The 21,326-nt window shown below is 34.1% G+C and overlaps 1 protein-coding gene across 4 annotated transcripts in view; it reads right to left on the reverse strand.

The window, feature by feature from the left end:
* Exoc6b (exocyst complex component 6B) overlaps window positions 1-21,326 on the reverse strand; it is a 579,628-nt gene that overhangs the window by 156,036 nt on the left and 402,266 nt on the right. For all 4 annotated transcript variants that reach the window (XM_047523340.1, XM_047523341.1, XM_047523339.1 and 1 more), the window contains one exon: window positions 9,492-9,633. In XM_047523340.1, coding sequence (XP_047379296.1) covers window positions 9,492-9,633 — 142 coding nt within the window. The remainder of the gene's footprint in view (window positions 1-9,491; window positions 9,634-21,326) is intronic.

A 21,326-nucleotide genomic window follows, 5' to 3' on the forward strand; every position in this document is an offset into this window, starting at 1 on the left:
ATGTGCAGAGCACTTCAAATTATAAGAAACAAGTTGATTTTTCTGCATACAAACTCAAAGTCTAGCATCAATCTCTGACCTTAATGTTTTTCAGATGGAAGAAAGGAGAAAAGAAAAGCTTGTTTTAAAATTATAATTCAGAATTATAATTTAGAAGGGTGAGACTGAGGATAGCAGGTAAGGGATCTGAAATTAATGATACTGAAACCCACAGAATGTCTTCAGTAGTCTACCCAAAGGAAATTTGCACCTTCAAGCACTGTATATTCTTTAACAAAGGGGCATCTGTTATTTTCATTTAACTTTGTAGATGAGGTTTAAATTTTTACTGGGCTCAAACTTCCTCCACTTGTCTCTCTTCAAACCTTACACTCTTAAGATAGCTGTCTTTTAAAATATGAGGCAATGACAAATGCCTAAGACAAAATGTGAAAAGCATCTGTTGGATGAAACATTAAAAATAAACTTTAATTAGAAAGGAAGCAGATTCAAAAATTTTCATAAGAATCCCTTAATATAAGATGGTGCTGTTTGCTACGATGATTGAACATTTCCAAGCTTTATTTAATTTCACAGAGAGTCAACTTCTCATTTTCAAATTCATTTCTACCGGTATTTATATCCAGATATCCAAGTTTCCAAAAGAAATACACTTCTCGTTAGTCTCCTCCAAGGTTTAGGACTGCTTAGCTAATAAGTTTCATTATGGCAACTGTGATCTTATCCACAACCACAGCGACATCTCTACCAGAATACTAAAGTATAGTACTTCTGGTCTTGACTAGATAGTATGACTTTCTCCTTAAACCAGTGTTATCCCAAAGCAAGTAGACTGACATAATCCTGTCTTAAAGAATTAAATATAAGGCTTCTTTTAGGAAAAAACAAACAAACAAACTATTGACAGTATTCCAATGGCCACTGAATTTATAAAAAGCCCCTGCCATCACTCAAATCAGCTTTATAATTCCATATACTCTGAAAGAAAGTCTCCTATGGAACAGGGCATCATACATAACTCAAATGAAAACTTTGGCAAACATATTTAATTTACTTAGTACTTACAAATATTTACTTATGTACTAGAATGTACAAAGCATTTCACATGCATTATTTCATTTAATTTTTGTGACAACTCTCATGGGCTTAAAAATATCCACACAGGGCTAGGGAGATAGCTCAGTCGGTAGAGTGCTTGCCTTACAAGCCCAAGGCCGTGGGTTCTATCCCCAGCACCAAAAAAATAAAAAAATAAAAAAATCCACACAATCTCCCATTTTGTGATCTTAATGTCTTAGTACTAAAGAGAAATTCAGAAATCATCCCATCTTCTTCATCAAATAAAAAAGATTCCAAGGTTCAAACAAGTTTACTGAACACCCAAGACCATGTAACTACTTGGTGACAAAACTAACATTATTCCTAGCCCAGTACTCTTTCCAGTGATGAAGAGTAGCAATGTGATGACTGCTAACAGTTATTGATCAGTTACAATAGCAATTATTCAATTATCACAACTCTAAGAGACAGTTACAATGGTAAATTCATTCTTATAAATAAATTCCTTTAGAGGAATTGTATATGCACAACCCACTAAGTTGAGGGTATAGGTTTCAAAGGATGATCTGTTTTCATCATCTAAAATTTTAATTATGTATCATATAGCTGGCATATTGAAAATTGAATATTGGTTTTATAACCCATAGAAGTCAGTGGTAGTCAAAGTGCCACTCACTGATTCTTCAGTTGCACACACTAAAGAGATTATTACTAAGGATTCCAACTTCATCTTAGTTTGCCCTGCTATTCATATCACCTAATAAACATCTGGTCTATTTCCTACATCTATTCACTCCCAATCTGAGAGCTGAACAAAGAGATATAGAAGCTGAAGTAGTTGATAGTTGTGTCATTTTTATTAATTCAACAAATATTTATTATGAAAGTACCATATGTCAAGCACTATGCCAGAACTAGGGGGATGAGGCTGAGCAGGGCAGACATGATTCCTGTATCAACTAATGTACAGTTTACCTTTTTTTTATACCCTGTGAAATTCACATAATGAAAATAAGTCCTCTTCTTGAACTGGTTTGAATAGATTTGTGTTCCTTGCTGTAATGGTTTTTGTGTCTGTTCAAATTTATGTTGAAACTCAGTCTTCAATGCCACAGTATTAAGAGGAAAGTCTTTAGGAGGTAATTAGGCCATGAGAACAGAACAGAATTAGTAACCTTATAAAAGGACTACAGGATACTAAACAAGTCCTTTGTGGTCTTCCACCCTTTTGCCATGTGAGGACGCACTTCAAGATGCCATCTTGGAAGCAATAGCAGGAACATCACCAGGTACATAAACTGCTAGTGTAGATCTTGGGTTTCCAGCCTCCAAAACTGTGAGAAATATATTTCTATAGTTTATAAATTACTCAGGTCTTTTGTTATAATAGCACAAATGGATTGAGACAGTTATAGGTAAACATACCCTAATCAAGCTAGATTATTATTATGGAAAGAGGTGTCAAACAGTAGAATGTTTGGAATTGGTGAGCAGATGATGGTAGGGCAAAGGGCATTGAGATTTCCCTTCATTTTCAAGATGGAAAGTTAACAGTTTATGAAATGTGGTAGCCAAGCTCGAAGTTAAGGTATTACCTTTAGTCATTTGGGAACATGGTCTCACTGAGGGTGAAGCTTTGGAGGAAAAGATTCTGCTTCCACTTATCAATTTAAACAGCTTGAGGAATATGAGTCATGTGATCACTTTTAACAAAATAGGGCAACTTATGGTGAAAACAGGGCAAATCTGGTTCTTCCTAGTATGTCCACTGTAAGAATCCAAGGAAAAAAAGACAGAACTGTAATGAAGCTGTATTGCAGCAATCCCCTTCAGCCTGAAGTTGGCTAAGTAAGCTGAAAATCAAGTGCATACATTGATCTTTCAAGTTTCAGCTGCCTTCACAATCTCACCATATTTCCTTGATAAATGGAAGAGTATTGAGGGAAATTATGGAGTCTTGATCCTTTGGGCCTTCCCAGAATGCTTTCTATTGTGTTCCCATGGCAAGAGAAGAAGCGCACCCTGCTCTGATCTATCCCTCACTGAATTTTGTTCTGTGACTAGGGTTTAAACATGACATGGGCTTGAGGATGATAAGCAAACTTCAGAATAGAGAAGAAAGGAATGACACCCAGAAGAAAATGTGAAACCTTTCTATGGAACCTCAGCGAAAACAGGGAAAACTCTGCAGATATGTACTTAGCACTACTTCTTCAAGGACGACTAAATATGATTTTGATTTGACAGTTTAATTACTATAGGACGTCCCACTGGAGAGGCTTGATGTAATGTACCAGTTAGTAGTTATGTTCACAGTGTGCTTGGTTGGCTGAAGCAGGTTTGGGTTTAGCTCTAGTTGTTATTTAAGGGCCAGAAGTCACTTTGAATAGCAGTGGCCTGAAAGGCTGCCAAAAAGAATGGAAGCGTGGTTCCGTCATAGGTGCTTTTCCTATGGTCCTCACCAGGGTCCAGAGGACTCTCCACTTTTCCCTCTCTCCCTAAATTAGGAAAATTTCAGTAAAGGGAATGCCTGATGTCCAAACAGAGACTCTTGCACGGAGTGCCTGTAGGTGGGTAATTGACTATGTGAATTGGAGAGGCAAGAATAGATAAAGTAGTGTAGAAAATAGGAAGAAGCAGGCATAATTGGCAATTATTTGTTGGCAATTATTTGGACCTGGCACATAGAGTTAGAGAAATCTCTTTATGAAGATATCTTAGCTCATAAGCCCCAGTGGCAAATTGCAAGCAAGTCTATTAAGATTTGACTGACCACTGTTCACTGAAATCACTCACATCTTAGAGGAGAGCAAACAATACCCAGAAGGATTTGCAGCCATTTATTTTAGTGAATATATGCAAAGAGATAGAAATGTTCAAAATTTCCAGGAATTCCTGGGTACTGACATTGAGCTAGAATTCATTCTTGAGGGAGGCAGAACAAAATCTGATCTCCCAGTCAGAATGTGGTACTTAAATTGCAAATGGTGCTGTGCCACTATTTTTTATTTATTTATTTTTTGCAGTGCTGGGGATTGAACCCAAAGCTTTGTGTTTGTGAGGCAAGTACTCTACCAACTGAGCTATATCTCCAGCCCAAATCTGCCACTATTTTATATAATAGTAGGCTCACAGAGATTAGACATTTACTTTGAAGTTGTTTCCCCAAATTCTAAGAATGGGAAGAATGTACACATTAGTTTCCTGACTTTTAGAATGACTTTTATAGCAAAAATGGTGACAGGGAAGGCTTTGGAAACTCTTGTCCCTTTTCCAACAGTAAACCAAAGCTGAGTTTAACTGGCCACCAAAGAACTGAGAGAAATAGGCAAGATGTATTTTATTACCTTCCTGTTCGAGTACCCAGTTTATCTTGTGCCAAAGATTCATGAGTCCTAGATGATGATGGACAACATATGCTAAATCTAAAAAGACATATGATTGCTGCTACATTTCCTGGTAGCCAGATGTGCTCTGAATTTGGTTATGCTATCTTTCTAATGTGCCAACCTTGTGAATAACTTAGGAAGCTAAGCAGGTAACTAAAGACTGAAGACCATAAAATAGCACAAGTGAGAAAATAAGAAAATATATAAAGGCATAAGGATAAAGAAATTATCATTGTAATAAAAATCAATTTCAATGGTTTTACATTTATTATTTCACTTAATTTCATAACAATCCTGAGATAAATATAACAGGGAGTAGCATTTCTAGTTTATCGGTCAGGGAGGTTAAATGAGTTGTAGATTCACTCACTCAAGGTTCATGACTTGAACCATCAGGCAGACATATAGTTAAGTTCCCAAATCATCTCTATCATGGATTTCTGCAACAGTCTTTTAAATGGTTTCTACAGATCCTGATAATTATGGAGTTTCTCCTGAAAACACAAATTGTAACCAAATCATTCTCTTATTTAAAATCCAGATATCCCATTTTATGTTCATGGTCCAGCAAGGTATATTTGTTGAATAAATGAACAGTTTCCTAAATTAATGCTGATAACAAGGGGTTGAGCTGGAAGGCTAATCTAGATCTTCTCATATTGAATATGCAAAAGGAATATTTAGGAAATTCCAAACCCCAAACAGACCGAATATTGTAGTGAAGTAAAGACAATAGCCCAAGTTGGATAAAGGAGGTAAATATCAGGCAATCAAAACCTGCTGGTGTTTAAAACCTAGGATCCAGTGTTCCAATAACCAAAACCAAATATAAGATATAAACATATGGAGATATAAGATAAAATTCACACAAAGCAGAAAAACCCAGAGGTCACTGTCAATTTTTAAAGGAAAAGAGATAACTGCTTCACATTTCCTAAATAACTTCTACCTTCAAGGTACTGGTTTAGTAGCCCGTCAATAAGAATTACCTAACGGTTATGCTTCTGTTAGATAATGATATCCCAGGCAGTTGTTACTATCCTTAGAGAACAGTTGAGCAAACTGACTGATTTCTTACAAAAGCATCAAGCTGAGAATTAGAAAACCAACAATTTTTGATTGTACCTTTCAAGAACCATAGCAGTTTCACAGATAACTACCAAGAAGCAAAAGTTAGTTTCATATGCCAAATTAGACAGCATCTTCAGATGTCACTGATTGACAAACTCTAGACAAAGGTTCAATGGTCTGCGAAAGACTTTCTGAGAGTTACTAGATAGAAGCTAACTGCTGCTGCTGCCGCTCTGATGATAACAACGACAGGACCAGGTACTAATTACTGCATGTATACTAGCCAATGCACGGAATACTTTCATGCATTATTTCACTTAGTCCTGATCGCATCCCTGTGATATTAGGAAGTATGCCAGTGGTCTCTCTAAAAGTAATTAGTGACTTGATCCATTCTGTTGAATTGACATTAAAATCTGCATTCTTAATGACTGTACTACACTAGCTGACTATTTCAGGCTTGTGGTAGTGTACATAATTCCTCTGCACATTTGAGATCTAGGAAAAAGGAAGCCCAGGCCTCAGAGTCAAACATTCAAGATACATTCACATTATATATTGTCCAGAGTTTGATTTCTTTCAAGACCTATATAGTTCTTTCAAGGACTCACAGACAAAAAGAAAAAGAAAAGGGAAAAATCTCACACACACACCACTGGGTAGAAAAATGTAAGTGTTAATTATCTTGTCATTTGGGGCTGCTTTTATACGCCTCTGTATAGTTACTTGAATTTTATGTATCATTTCTTAAAGATTTTTTTTATAGACCACTGAGCATCTAAAGAAAAAAAATGAGGGGGGTGGTATAGGCAAAAACATAGAATAGAATTCTTTCTTTTAAAGTAAAATAAATGTCCATGTGAAGTTTTTTGACAGACAAATTACTGCCAATCAGAAATGAAACACTGAATTCTAAATCAATGAACCTTAGTGGCTCCACAATATATGGAAGAAAATTTTTAGTACTGATATTATGGTTATTAGCGGTACTGACATACCCTTCAAATGTTAGCTTCAAGTTGATCCTAAGTCTGAAGGCTATTACAAATACAGAATAGCTTTTCAGAGAAAATATTAGTTCTCCTGAACACCTTTTACAAGGTTAACAAACTATTATGTTTCCGCCTTTTCATTAAATGATCTCTCCATCTCTTAGTCTTAACTGAAAGCTGGCTCTCTACCAAAGATGCTGATGTGCTGAAGATTTCTCTCAAGTAAAAGCTGATCATTCCCCTAAATAAAATATACTTCAGAATCATGTCACTTACTCTCCACTGCTTCTCCTAGACCATCATTCACCCTAAAGGTGCATATATTTCAGTTTATCATTTTCCTCCCTCTTTATTTTATTTTATTTATCTTAAAAATGGGTGAAAGTTTAAATGTGAAAAGCAGAAAAGAAATAATAGTTAATTTAAACAGAATCATACTAAAATATATATTCAAAATAAATGGTCTAATCAACCCAATTAAAAATTACAGATTGTCATATTGGATAAAAAAGGAAGACCTGGACTATATGCTGTGTACCACTTCAATATATATATATTTTTTAAAGAATGGAAAAACAAATCATAAAAATTTGGGTGAGACTATATTAATATCACAAACTAGATTTTCAAACAAGGAATATTAAAGGATGAAGAGGGTTATTTTATAATAATAAAGGTAGCAAGGTATCATGGGGATGTAATAGTCCTAAGTATGTATGTACCTAATAACAGGGCTTTAAAGTACATGCAGCTGATAGAACTGAAATCCATAAATAAAAATGATTTCAACACCCGTCAGTAATTGATGGAACAAGTAGAAAGAAAACAAGTAAGACTATACCAGCCTTGAATAACACTACCTACCAACTTTACCATTTGATATTTATAGAATATACCACACAGTGAGAGCAGAACACACATTCATTCCAAGTGCACACAGAACCTTGGCAAACTACACCATATCCTGGGTCATAAAAAAAGTCTCAAGGAATTTAACAGAACTGAAATTATGCAAAGTATATTCTCTGACCAAAAGGACAGTAAACTTAGAATCTACAATAGAAGCATAGCTACAAGAATTTGTAAATATTTGGGAAGAAAACAACACACTTCTAAATAATCAACAGATCAGAGAAGAAAACACAAGAGTAATCTGAAAACATCTAATTAAATAAAAATTAACAACATATCAAAATTTGTAGACTGCAGCTAAAGCAGTAATTAGAGAATAATTTCTAAGATTCAAATTTCTAAGATTTTATTGGAAAATAAAATCTCAAAATATCTAAGTTTCTAAAGTAAAGAGCAAACTAACAAAAAGTAAGTTAAAGAAAGCAGTTAAGGCAGAAATCAGTGAGAAACTGAACATTGGCTAGATCTCTCTCTGTGTCTCCATACTCTCAGGACTTCTTCATGTGGTCTCCTCCACATGAGCTAGTTTGGGCTTCCTCACAGAATTGGAGGCCTCTGGGCAGTTGGGCTGACACAGCAGCTTACTGGGGATGTGGAGGCTGCATCATCTTGTATGATCTAGCCTTGGAATTCACAAAGAGTTACTTCTGCCATGTTTTGTTGGTTACAATCAAGTTATAAGCTTGTCTAGATCCAAGGGGAGGGTGATTAGATACTTCTCCTAATGGGCTAGCATTGAGGCTATAGAAAAAGATGTAATAAAGGAGATACTGTATGGTAGACATCTTTGAACAATGCAGTCTACAATACAGACCTGGCTTGGTGTAGAACATAATTGCCCTTTAACTTGAAAAACTACCTTCTATGTTTGCTATGGTTCCAATTTTTGGTAAAAAAATTATCTCAATTTCTGTTTATTTGAAAATGCCTTTATTTTACTTTCATTTTTGAAGGATATTTTTACAAGATATAGAGTTTTTTTGTTTGTTTGTTTGCTTGCTTGTTTTGTAGAGCTAGGGATTGAACCCAGGGCCTCACACATACTAGGCAAATGCTCTACCACTGAGCTACATCCCCAGTCTGAGATAACAGTTTTATTTTGGTTGATTAGTTTCTTTTTTCCTTCTAGCACTTCTATGTTATCATTTTACTGCCTTCTGGTTTGCACTGTTTCTGATGAAAAGTTTGCAGTAATTCTTACATGCTTTTTTTCTTCAACTGATAAAAAGTTTACCTTTTATCATTTATTTAGCAACCTGACCAAAATATGCCTTCATGTGGCTTTCATTGTGTTATCCTGTGCTGAAGATTTTAAAGCTTCTTGAATAATTAAGTTAAGACTTTTTCTCATCATGGAAGAATTTTCAACCAGTCATGTCCATCTTATCATTTGAATTATTGAATATACTATGCGAGGTTTTTCGGAAACTCTTATCTGCAAATTTCCTATCAGTCATTGGTGATTCTAAGTAATATATATATAAGGATGAAAAGTCCCTACTCTAAATACAGCAGAGAATAAACAAATGAGCCTGGTTCCCCAGTGATGTCACAGAGCAACTAACCAATAGAGCAACTGGTTACTTCTGAGAAAAATACAACACTTTTTAAAGCACTATCTAAAGTTTTTTATTTCCCACAATAGAAAGCATTTCTGACTGATCAATGCATACACCATTTGTACTTCAAACTAAGAAGAGTTTGCATATAAGATGTAGTTAGTTTTAAAATAAAATTTCAAAGGGAAGTACTTGGGAACTAAATTCTTTTGACTATCTTTGCACTGAACAGATTTTAAATGGTGTCTATTAAATGCAAGTCTGCCTTATATCCCCGTCTAGATTGCAAACTTCCTGTGGTCATATATCTCTTCCATACTAAATACAGGCATTCAAATTAGCTTTTGATAGGCTCATTTCTAAATGTCCTAAAAACTGTCTCTGTTGTCTATGTAGTCTGACTCTATCAGGAACAACAGAACACTAAAGACAAAACTATTTTTTTTTCCCCTCACAAAAGTGAGTATGTAAGTGAGACAAAGAAGCAAAGGGGTGTTTCACTCTCTTACGTTCACATTCTTTGACATCCAGGTTGAACTGTTGTAATGCTCCCAAGGTGAGCTGCCTTACTTCAGCTTCCAGCAAAAGTTGCATCAAGGATGTAGCTAAGTGCTTGCACGCTGACATACATGCTGTCTGAGCTACCTTTCCCTGAAATACAAGAATGTAAACCATAAAGTTAATGGATGAAAATTAAATTCCAACAAAAATTAAAATCACTTATTTTTCAATTTGGAATTCCTCAATTCCCATAAGTTTTCTCCTCCTTACATGCACACAACCTTGGAATTAAAGCATCCTGCAGCAGCATCTGAAATATTAGGTGCATCAGCATCAGTCATGATAGCTATAACACTTAGCTGCAATACGCAAAGCCCAGCTATGAAGTCAAGAAGTACTTTTTTTAAATTGATAGTACGTAAGCAATATTCAGTATCACAAGTAAACTGAGAAAATAATATTCCTGAAGGAAAATATGAGAAAGTCCTTTAATAACATTTCAAAAAGTAAATGTAAATAATAGTCTCTAATTTATATAGAAATCAGTATTTACTGCTTTATGATTTCTTACATGTAAAATGATGATTTAAAACAAAATGATTACCTAAAAATAATCAAAAGGATGAAACTTGTTTTCTTAGAAAATATTGAGATTTATGAAAATAAATTCCAAAAAGAGTTTTCAAAATTGGATTTTAAAATTAATATTTGACTGTCTTAAGACAAAATGATATGTCTTAAAAAGTCTATGTTCTTAAATCAGTGAATTCTCCTTTTTTGAAATTATGAAATATTCAGCCATACAGAAATATATAGAGAATCATATGATTAACACTAATGCAGTCACTAAACATTACAAAAGTGGGCTAAGTTTTTGTGCAGTGTCCTTAATCATTTCCATCCTTCTCTTTGGAGATGACCATTGTATTAGGTAACCTTTTTGTATTTTAAAAGTACCATCATGTCAAGTATACAACCAGAAATAATATTCTAAAATATTTTATACATTTAAAACTTTCTATACTATCTTATGGTATGTCCTTCCACAACTAGCCTATTCAATTCATTATTATGAAGGTGAAGATTTTTAATGTATTACATGTAGCTGTAGTTTATCCCTTTAATTGTTCCATAGCATTCCTTTTAGGGAATCTATCACAATTAACTTGGTCATTCTTCTATTGCTGGAAATTTACATTATGTCTTCTTGTATCCTTCATTTGTTTCTTTTTTCCTTCCTACTTCCTTTTCTTTCCTTTTGTTCTTCCATTTCCTTTCATTTTTTCCTCTTATAAACAAAATAAATCATAGACTTATATAGTTCTAGTAAGAGATCATTAAAATTCCAGAGTCTGACTAAGTGTCCCTTTTATATGATTGTTTTCATGGACTTTACTAAGCCAGGGCCTTCCACAAAAGTAGCAGGTTTTAAATGAGAAAGGAAAAAAATATATATGTATATATAAACAAATAATATCACAATGAACTTTTTATTTGCATCTTTTTATACGCTTTGGATAATTCCTTTAGGGTTACCTCTCAAACCTACCAGTGTTGAAGATGAGGTATATCATTACTGTGATTCATAATGTATATGCATAGAATGGAGGAACTTTAGATTACATAGAGGGAAATGAGAGGGAGGGGGGATATGAAAAATGGCAGAATGAGACTGACATCATTACCCTATGTACATGTATGATTACATGAATGGTATTAATCTACATCATGCACAATGAAATGATGTACCCCATTTGTGTACAATGAATCAAAATGCAGTCTGTAAAAATAAATTAAAAAAAGAATGTAAGAAGAAAGCAGAATCCTGAATATCTAACTGTAAATGGCTTTACATAAGATATGTTCTGGTTTATGTTGTTTACAGTATTTCTGAGAGTATCACTTATTGCATAAACTCCAGCACTTAATACTAATATGAATTTTTCTTCTAATTAAACAAAGATTTTTTTTTGGTTTTATTACTTTCATTACTTTGTGCAATTGAATATTTTCAATATTTGTATTTATTTGTCTAAAATATGCAGCATAAACTAACAACAATGACCTATTTTAGCATAAAGACTACAAATGTCTCTCATCTATATGATTCTGTTTATATTTTCTGATGATTTACATTCTGGATGAATTAAGGCTACAAATGGAAATCCTTAAGTTGAGAAGTAGAGGCCAAGTGGAAAATAGGCAAGAGAGTACCAAAAGTCCTAAAGAAAGAAGTCCCATTATAATAGACATTCATGTTAAATGTCTTTTTTTCAATTAAACCCAGTAGTGACTTGAGACAGGCACCTCTAAAGAGCAGTAAGTTTCCACACAGTTGTCAGACTAGGCCCAGTGTGAACTCTCAGAGTGTGAAACTATCTGTGACTTTTCAAAAATAAGAGCGAAGGAAGGGGTAAGACTGAAGCAGATGCCCACAGAGAGCATGGTGACTGGAAGCCAGAGAAAAGGGAAAGGACCTATCCATGTCTTGGGCATCACTACATACCAGATGTGCTGCACTTAGGCCTTTGACATGTTAAATAATTCCATTTAATATAGTTCCTCGAGAATTAGTAGTATTTTTTTTCTTAGAGATAAAGAAATTAGGACTCATTTTGAGAATTAAAAATAAAAAAAATACTTATTTGATATTTCTACTCAATTCCAAATCTGTGTTTTTCCACTAAACCATTACCTAAAAAGAAGTGTGTAATATACTGTATTAGACTAGAATAGTTGGGAAAAAACAGTTTCAGAGAATACCAGGGGGTTAAAGGGTTATCCAAGAGAAAGCATAGGCCCAAGTGGGTAAGGTGGTGGTAGCTGAGAAGTCAACTCTTCTGAGTATCTGCTGGAGCACACTTTTTAACTTGTAGCATAACATCCTCATCCAGGCAAAAATAGATACTTAAGGGACCAATAAACTAAACATGGAGATGTTGAGAAAATCAAAGAGCTAACAAAAACCTAGAAAAGCTGTAGGCTAAGATAGTATTTGCAAAGTTTGTTTCACTGGCCAAAATAGTTTGCCAAGGAGAACTAAAACAGACCTGATAAAGTAAGATACAAGAGAGTCAAAAAGTCCCAAGTTTGAATATTTATCTCTACCATGAGTTAGTTGTGTGATTTGTGTACATTATTTGACACTTCAGATTCACTATTCATCTCAAAATATTAAATTGTTTATTAACTTTAACATGAAACAGAACTGGTTTTCAAGACTATATCAATATATATCAATCAACAGAATCAAATGTACTTACATATGAGCATAGGTCTGGTTACTTTGCCGCAGTGAGTTATCTGACTGCCTTCCAATCACTATCCACTGTACTTTCCCTCAGGCCCATTCTTTATTTTCAAACAAAGTTCTAATATCAGAAATCTATGTTTTCATTGTTAAATATTTTTCTAATTCTAGAAGGCATTTTGGGGTTTTGTTAACATACTCTTCCCCACATCTTTCCATTACCATGCTATCCCTGGACTTTCTAACAAAGAACACAGACTCAGGTAATAACAACCCAACACCAGACAATGAAAACTGACAGTCTCATCCTCTTCATTAAGTAATCCTACTATGAAGCAAACGTTATGAAGAATTTTTAATAAAGATCTCGAGGTCAAAGCAATAATTTGAGCAAAGCAATAATATTTCACAAAAAAATGCCTTTGGATACCTCTAGGAATCAGTCATGATCAAATAAAGGCTGTATCTTACAAAGTTATGCTAGAACTAAGGCACAGACTGCACTAAAATAAACAGACAATGTTAGATAAGAGGGAAATGAGATAAGTAACATCACTGTCATATTTTAAAATATGAGAAATGTGGGATACAGGGAGAGATTAGGGACATAAGGTATGACAACTAGCTCTATAGGCAACATCATGCTGCCTCTACATGAATCTATAAAATATATTCCATGACAGTCAATAAATATCAACTGAAAGTCAAATACCATGGTACTAAAATAATTCACATTATTTTTCAGTCCAGCTACAACAATAGTTTTTGAGTTTTGGGAAGCACAGAGGAGTAAATTACTGAGAAATTTAATTATGTTAATTTCAATAAGCTAGGCATATTCATATAGTAAGAACCATAACTAGGCAGGAGTTAAGAACCATATAAATTCTTATTTTACTTTTCACCATGCAGTTCTTTGGTAACCACATCAACTCACTTGCTTCAAATATATACACCAGATTCATATTCCCTAATTCTAATTTACCTCCTATTCTCTCCTTATTTACTATGCTACTTGTACCATGACATTATGCACTGGATAACACTCTACATTGTCATTTCAGGCATGTACTTTACCTTTAAGAGCATGTGGCTTGCTCTTGAGAGAAATGAAAATGGAAATACAACATGCCAACATTTATGGAATGCATAAAAAGCACTTCTAAGAGGGAGGTTTATAGCAATAAATCCCTACAACAACTAAGAAGAAATATCACAAATAAACAACAATGTACATCAAGGAAATAGAAAAAGAAAAATAAACTATGCCTAAATGAGTAGGAGGAAGGAAATAATAAAAGACTGGAGCAGAAAAAAAGTGAAATAGAAACTAGGACAAAAACAGAAAAAATATCAAGAAAATTAAGATTTGTTTTCTGAAATGATAAAATCAACAAACCTTTAGCTAGATTAAGAAAGAAGATTCAGAGAAGTGAAATCAGAAATGAAAAAAGAGACATTATAACTGACGCCACAGAAGTAGGATCATCAGAAACTATTATTCACAATTAAATACAAACAAATTGGATAACCTGGAAGAAACAGATGAATTCCTAGACATATAACCACCCAGATTTAATCATGAAGACATAGAAAATATGAATAAACTAATAATGAGTAAACTGAAATTAATAGCCAAAATCCTCCTACTAAAAGAAAAGCCCAGGACCTAACGTTATCACTGCTTTAACCAAACATTTAAAGAACCAATACCGATCTTTCTCAAACTCTTCCAAAAACATTGAAGAGGTAGATTACTTCCAAACTCATTTTACAAGGTCAGTATTATCCTAGTACCAAAGTCAAACAAGGACACTGCAAAAAAAAAAAAGAAAATTACAAGATATATACCTAATAAACGTAGACACAAACATCCTCAATAGAATTCTAGCAAACCAAATTCATAACTGATAGAGGCAATGATATTTTGTATATGACCACAAAAGCACAGGTAACAAAATCAAAATATAGACAAATGGATTTATATCAAGCTAAAAAACTTCTGTACTACAAAGGAAACAGTACAGAGAAAACCTGTAGAGTGGGGCAATATATTTTCAAAACTCACATCTAACAAGAGGCTAATATCTAAAATGTATTAGGAACGTATACAACTCATTATCAAGAGAAAACACAACCCAATTAAAAATGGGGCAAAGGACTTGAATAGAAATTTCTCAAAAGACAACATAAAGGTGGTTGACAGGTATATGAAAAACAACATTCATCATCAGAGAAATGCAAAGTACAACAACAATGATATATCATCTCATACCTGTCAGAATGGCTACTATAAAAAAGATGAAAGATAACAAGTGTTGGCAAGGATGTGGGAACAGGGAGTACTTGTACACTGAGGGTGGAAATAAAAGTTAGGATAGCCTTATAGAAAGCAGAATGGAGATACCTAAAAAACTAAAAAACAGAACTACCATATTATCCAGAAATTCCACTACTGAGTATACACCCAGAGGAAATGAAATCAGTATGTTAAAGAAATATCTGTGCTCTCCTGTCCACTGCAGCATTATTCACAATGGCCAAGATATGGAATCATCCTACATGCCCATTAATGAACACATGCATAAAGAAAATGTGGTATGTATGTGCAATGGAATGGCAGTCAGTCTTAAATTGAATACTTGAAAATTGCTAAGAGAGTACTTATAAGTGTTTTCAACATAAAAAATGATAAGTATGTAATGCATGAGTTAAACTGATTATTTGATTTATTTAGCCATTCATTCCATGATATATACATATATCAAGACATATTGCACACCATAAATACATACAACCTTTATTTGTCAATTGAAATAAGAATGAAAAAATTTGTGCTACTTAACAAAAAAAGGGATGATTCTCACAACATGATTTTAAGCCAAGAAATTCAGATATAAAATCAGATATATGGTATATTTCCATTTGTATAAACTTTGAAAACAGGAAGAAATAACCATCCTGAAGACATGTTATGTTCCTGCTTAAAATCCCTTCCATACCTTGGTGGGTATGGGTATTTGTCTAATAGTCTCTGAATGCTGCTTACACAGAATGTTCCAGTTGGGAAAAGGCATTCAGCTTCACAGTTATATGCATATGTTATACTTCATTAAAAAGTTGACTTACTAAAACAAAAAAGTACATGATTTGCAAGGAAAGAAACTATGACTTCTTTGTCAAAGGTAAACCTAAATGAAGTATAGTTTAAGACTGTGCAAAGTAAGGTATGAAACTGAAAACTAACTTTTTGTCTTGGGGATATGGTTCTCTTCTGAAAAAAGAAATATAACCTGCACTGTTACTTAGCCTAAAACACAATTAAACACAATTAAGATAAATGAGCAGAGATCTTACAAACTCCTTTGAAGAAATACAGAAAGACTAGTATTCATTCCTTTCAATTACCATGTACTTCAATTACACAATATGAAGTGCTAAGTCACAGTACTCAAATGCAAGTGAGGAGAGGTGAAAAGCCTGGAGAAAGTACTGCCCTCATCAATACTTTGCCACCAACACCACAGAGGTTACTTACATTTATTGAGCATTGACCATGAGTCAGATTGCCCCCCTACCTGACCCCAGTGCTAGGGATTGAATACAGGACCTCACACATAAGAGGCAGGAATTTTATCACTGAGCTACATCCTCAGTTCTATGACAAAGTTTTTGAAAATGTTATCTCTTGATTCTTACAAGAACCCCATAAGGTATTTAATCCTTAATTTACAAATAAAGACAGAGAAGTTAAGTAATTTGAATATATCCTGTAAGTGGTGGGGCTGGGATTTGAATCCAGCCTGTCAGACTCCAAAGACTCTTAATCTTTTGATCCTGCCTACAAGTAAAGGCCTTGTGAAAGCTGCCATATCTTTGGGTTGTGATTTGGGGTAAAGGAATGGAGAGAATGGGAAGATAAAAGTCAGTCAAATCGGAAGGCCAAGATGTTGAGTAAGAATTTTCCCCTTCCCCCATCTGAGAAGGCAACAAAAGAATGCAGAGTTCACAGCAGATACTTAGATGGGACTCCAACCACAGCTTTTTTAGCCTAGTGCATACAGATCCCAGGTTCCCAATCACCAAAGACCTTACCTAAATGACTTCAAGTAGCCAACACAAAAATTTCTCTTCCTGTGGATGATCTAAGGTAATAAATATGGAAAGAAAGGCAAGTAGGTATTCTGTGAAAGAAAGCTGACCTTTCACACTGACTTACTGTTAAAAAAAATTATATGTATAATGACTTTATTTTACTCCCAGTGTTTACTCAGCAGTCTTTTATCTCACATCAACTTTCTCTTTTACTTTCTGAGTATAAATCGCTTGTTTAAATTTTGGTATGTCCAACCTTATCTTTCACTAGTTACTCAAAGATTTTTTTTTTACTATAAAATAAAGAGAAGTTCAGACAAAAACAGATCAAATGAGACATGAGAAAACCACTCAGGGAGAAGGTGAAATTACCCTTCCATTTATGCACCAGTAGCTCTGAAATAACCTTTCTGGTTGTGACTCTTATTTCCTAATGCCTTATCTCTACCATTGATACACCCTTTATTAGGGATCCTTGTCTTGCTTCTGTCTGGCCATGGAACTTGATTGGATTGCTCCTATGATTTCTCTTTTTCCACTGAACAAGGAAGCTCTTTTGTTCTCTTTTTCTCAATATCATGGGTGAAACTATTTCATTCCCAGAGCAATGACACTCCTGTTTACTTTGGATGGCTGTCCAGTGAATTACATTCTGAAAATCAGGTTCTGGAACTTCCTAAGTGTTTGTGTTATCTGGTTCCCATATACTAAAAACAAATCCCATGGCAAGGTCTTACTCCACCCCTTTACCTAAATCACCTTCAAAATCACCTTCTCAAGTAGATCCTTCCACAACTAAATCCATGTCTTTGGAAGCATAATAGTTCTATTGAAAAAAAACATTCTTAAATTCAATTAGAGAATCTGTAAAAATATCTGCTCATTGAAGAGAATGTATGAATCCCTATTCTACACGCACACACACGCACACATTTATTTCCTAACAGCTAAAGAAAATGAAGCCCAAGGATGACTGAAATATTAGGGGTATTATTTGATGACATGAGTAGAGCATATAATAAGATGGTGGACTCTCAGTAAAAAAAAAAAGAGAGAGAGAGAGAGAAATAATCCCTATCTAATTTGTCATGAAGTAAAACAGGCTGGAAATACATACTCTGGATGTGGATGAAAGAGAAAAGGACAGATACAACTTGGTTCTGAGATTTTTCTTATTCTGTCATTTTTCAAGAAACACAAGAAATCATTTTGAAAACACTTGTTGCTATGTATGATTTTACTGAAGTGTAATTACACACAGTAAATGTGTAAATCTTGTGTACAACTTGATGCCTTCTGTGTATATAAAAACCGATGAAACTGTACTTCAAATAGAGAAGAATTTTACAAACCCAAGCTTTCCTCATTCCCCTTTCATATTAATAGACCTACCTTACACTGAGAAAACATCTTTCCTGACTTAGAGGCCCACAGATTAGTTTTGCCTGTTCATCAATGTCATATAAAAGGAATCCTACAGATTTCTTCTGAACATATACCCAAAGAAAATGAAAATCACCACCTCATAAAAGTATCTGCACTACTATGTTCACTGGAGCATTATTCATAATAGCTGGGATATGGAAAAACCTAAAGTAGCCATCAATAGATGAACATATAAAGAACTGTGGTATATAATACAATGGAATAGGCAGCCCCAAAATGAACAAGATCTTTCCTTTTATCACAACATGGAGGACAACATACCACGTGAATAAGCCAGCCCCCCCAAAAAAACAATCCTTGCCTGATCTCACTTACATGTGAAGACTCAGAAAAAGAAAATTCAAAAATACAGAGATTGAGAACAAAATAGTGTTTATCAAGGATAGAGGGATGAGGGGATGATAAGGAAATGGGAGATGTCGCAGGATTCAAAATAACATTTGTAGAATGAACAAGTCTAGAGATCTAATGTACAACATTATGTATCATACATTTGTACTGTATGTGGAATTCATGATAAATAAGTAGATTTTTCGGGGGCTGGGGAGATAGCTCAGTTGGTAGAGTGCTTGCCTTGCAAACACAAGGCCCTGGGTTCGATCCCCAGCACCCCCAAAAAAAAAAAAAAAGTAGATTTTTTCGTTAGTTCTTACCACATACACAAAAATGGGTAACTATGTGAGAATAGGGATATGTTGACTTGCTTTACTCCAGTAACTTTTTACAATTCATATGTATCCCATAACATCAAGTTATATATCTTAAATGTACACAATAAAAATTATTTTTAAAAATATCCTGCTGGGTGTAGTGGTGCATACCTGTAATCCCAGTGGCTCAGGAGGCTGATGCAGGAAGATTACAGGTTCAGCAACTTAGCAAGGCAAACTTCGCAAGACCCTATCTCTAAGCAAAATATAAAAAAAGGGCTGGGGATGTGGTTCAGTGGTCCAGAGTCCCTGGGTTCAATCCCTGGTACATTCCACCGACCAGAAAAACAGTAATCCTAAAGTAATGATATATTTTGTGCCTGGCTTTTTTGTTCAACTAGTGTTTTTGAGATTCATTCATTCATGTTGTTACATGTATCCATACTTTGTCCCTTTTTCTTTCTGAGGGCTACATATATACCACAATTTGTTTATTCAGGTTTCTACTGAAACCTGAATGAACATATGCATTTGAATCATTCCCACTTATGGATAAAGTTTGCTTTTTTATTTTTTGTTTTTGTACTGAGGATTGAACTCAGGGGCACTTAGCCATGAGCCACATCCCCAGCTCTTTTTTGTATTTTATTTAGAGACAGGGTCTCATTGAGTTGCTTAGGGCCTCACTAAGTTGCTGAGGCTGGCTTTGAACTCGAGATCCTCCTGCTTCAGCTTTCTGAGACGCTGGGATTACAGGTGTGTGCCACCATGCCAGGCATCAGATAAAGTCTTTAAGTGGAAATGTTCAAAATAAATACCCACAGAAATTTTTTAATTTGATGAAGTCCAATTTATCAATGTTTTTCTTATGGCTAATACCCTTTGTGATTTACCTAAGAAAGCTTTACCTACCTCAAACTCTTGAAGAAGCTCTCGTCTATTTTGTAGATTTACTGTATTAGCTTTCACATTTAGCCCTATAATCCATCTCAATTTATAGTATAGGGCAGATGTCAAGATTAATTTTCTTTTCAATTCAAATACTGGGTTGCTGGACTACTTCTATTGAAAACACTTTTTTCCACTGAACTAATGGCACCTTTGTTGAAAAGTTACCACATGTGTATAGGACTGTTTTGAGACTCTCTATTCTGTTCTATTGATCATTTTATCTAACTAATGCCAATATTTCACTATCTTAATTGTTAAAGTTTTGTAGTAAGTTTTAGTTACTTTAGGCCCTTTGAACTTTTATATAAATCTTAAAATCAGCTTTAATGTCTACAAAGAAGTCAGCTGGCATTTTCATGGTGATCTATCAGTATTTCTCAGCTAAAGTTCTGTGAAAGAGGAATTGAGCATTTTTTCTGTAAGTCTTGTAGAAAATAATTAGAATAACTATTTTATCATTTCCCTCAAGGTTGTTAGTACATAACTAGTAATATTCTGCCTTCGCAGAAGAAATGGTAAGTCATCTATAATGAATGCTGTAGAGGATTAGGGCTTAATTCTATTAGGAAGCCTAGAGGAGAAGAGCTACTATAGATTCGTTTTGTAACACTTATACATTTTAACAATATCAAGTCTACTCAACCACATACTGCTCTCCATGTAAGTCTTTCATAATTTCTCTTGATAATATTTTGTTTTGAAGTACAAATTTTGCATGTATTTAGTTTACCACAAAATATCTCCTATTTGTGATGTTATGCTTAATTATTTCCATTTCTAAATGTTCATTATTCATTTGGGAAATGGAATTGATTTTTTATAGTGTTTTTTTAGCAAAGTCCTGTGACTTTGCTAAAACATTTGTACTAGGGTGTTTGTGTGTGCAATTTTTGACACATTTTCTACATAGACATGTTGTCTTTACAAAAAAAGAAAAAATATATTAAGAAGTTTTAATTCTTCCCTTCCTTTTCTAGCAGCTGTTTTTTTTTTGTTTTTTTTTTTTTTTTTTTTTTTTTTTTTAATTTATTTTACTTGCCTTACTACACTAGTTGGCTCTAGAGGATGTTGAACTAGAGTGGTGAGAGCAGATATATTTTTCTCGTTTCTGATCACAGGAATGTTACTTTTGCTTTTTAAAGCCCATGATGTAGCAAATATATAACGTATGAGAAAAAAAATCTTTTTTTCTTTCCCACTAATTTTCTGGTGTTCTTCACTGCTTTATGTAGATCAAAGGTTCATCTTATATTATTTCTACCTAAAGGAACTTGCTTTAACATTTCTTGAAATTCAGATCTTCTGGAAATAAATTCTCTCAGCTTTTGATCTTTTAAAAAAAAAAAAAACTTCATTTAAGCTTCATTGTTTGCCAGATATAAGATTTCTTAGTAATAATTTTTTAAATTCTGTCAACACTTTAAATGCGTTGTTTCCTTATATTCTGGCAT

Source organism: Sciurus carolinensis, chromosome 13, assembly GCF_902686445.1.
Source record: "Sciurus carolinensis chromosome 13, mSciCar1.2, whole genome shotgun sequence".
Taxonomy (NCBI): Eukaryota; Metazoa; Chordata; class Mammalia; order Rodentia; family Sciuridae; genus Sciurus; species Sciurus carolinensis.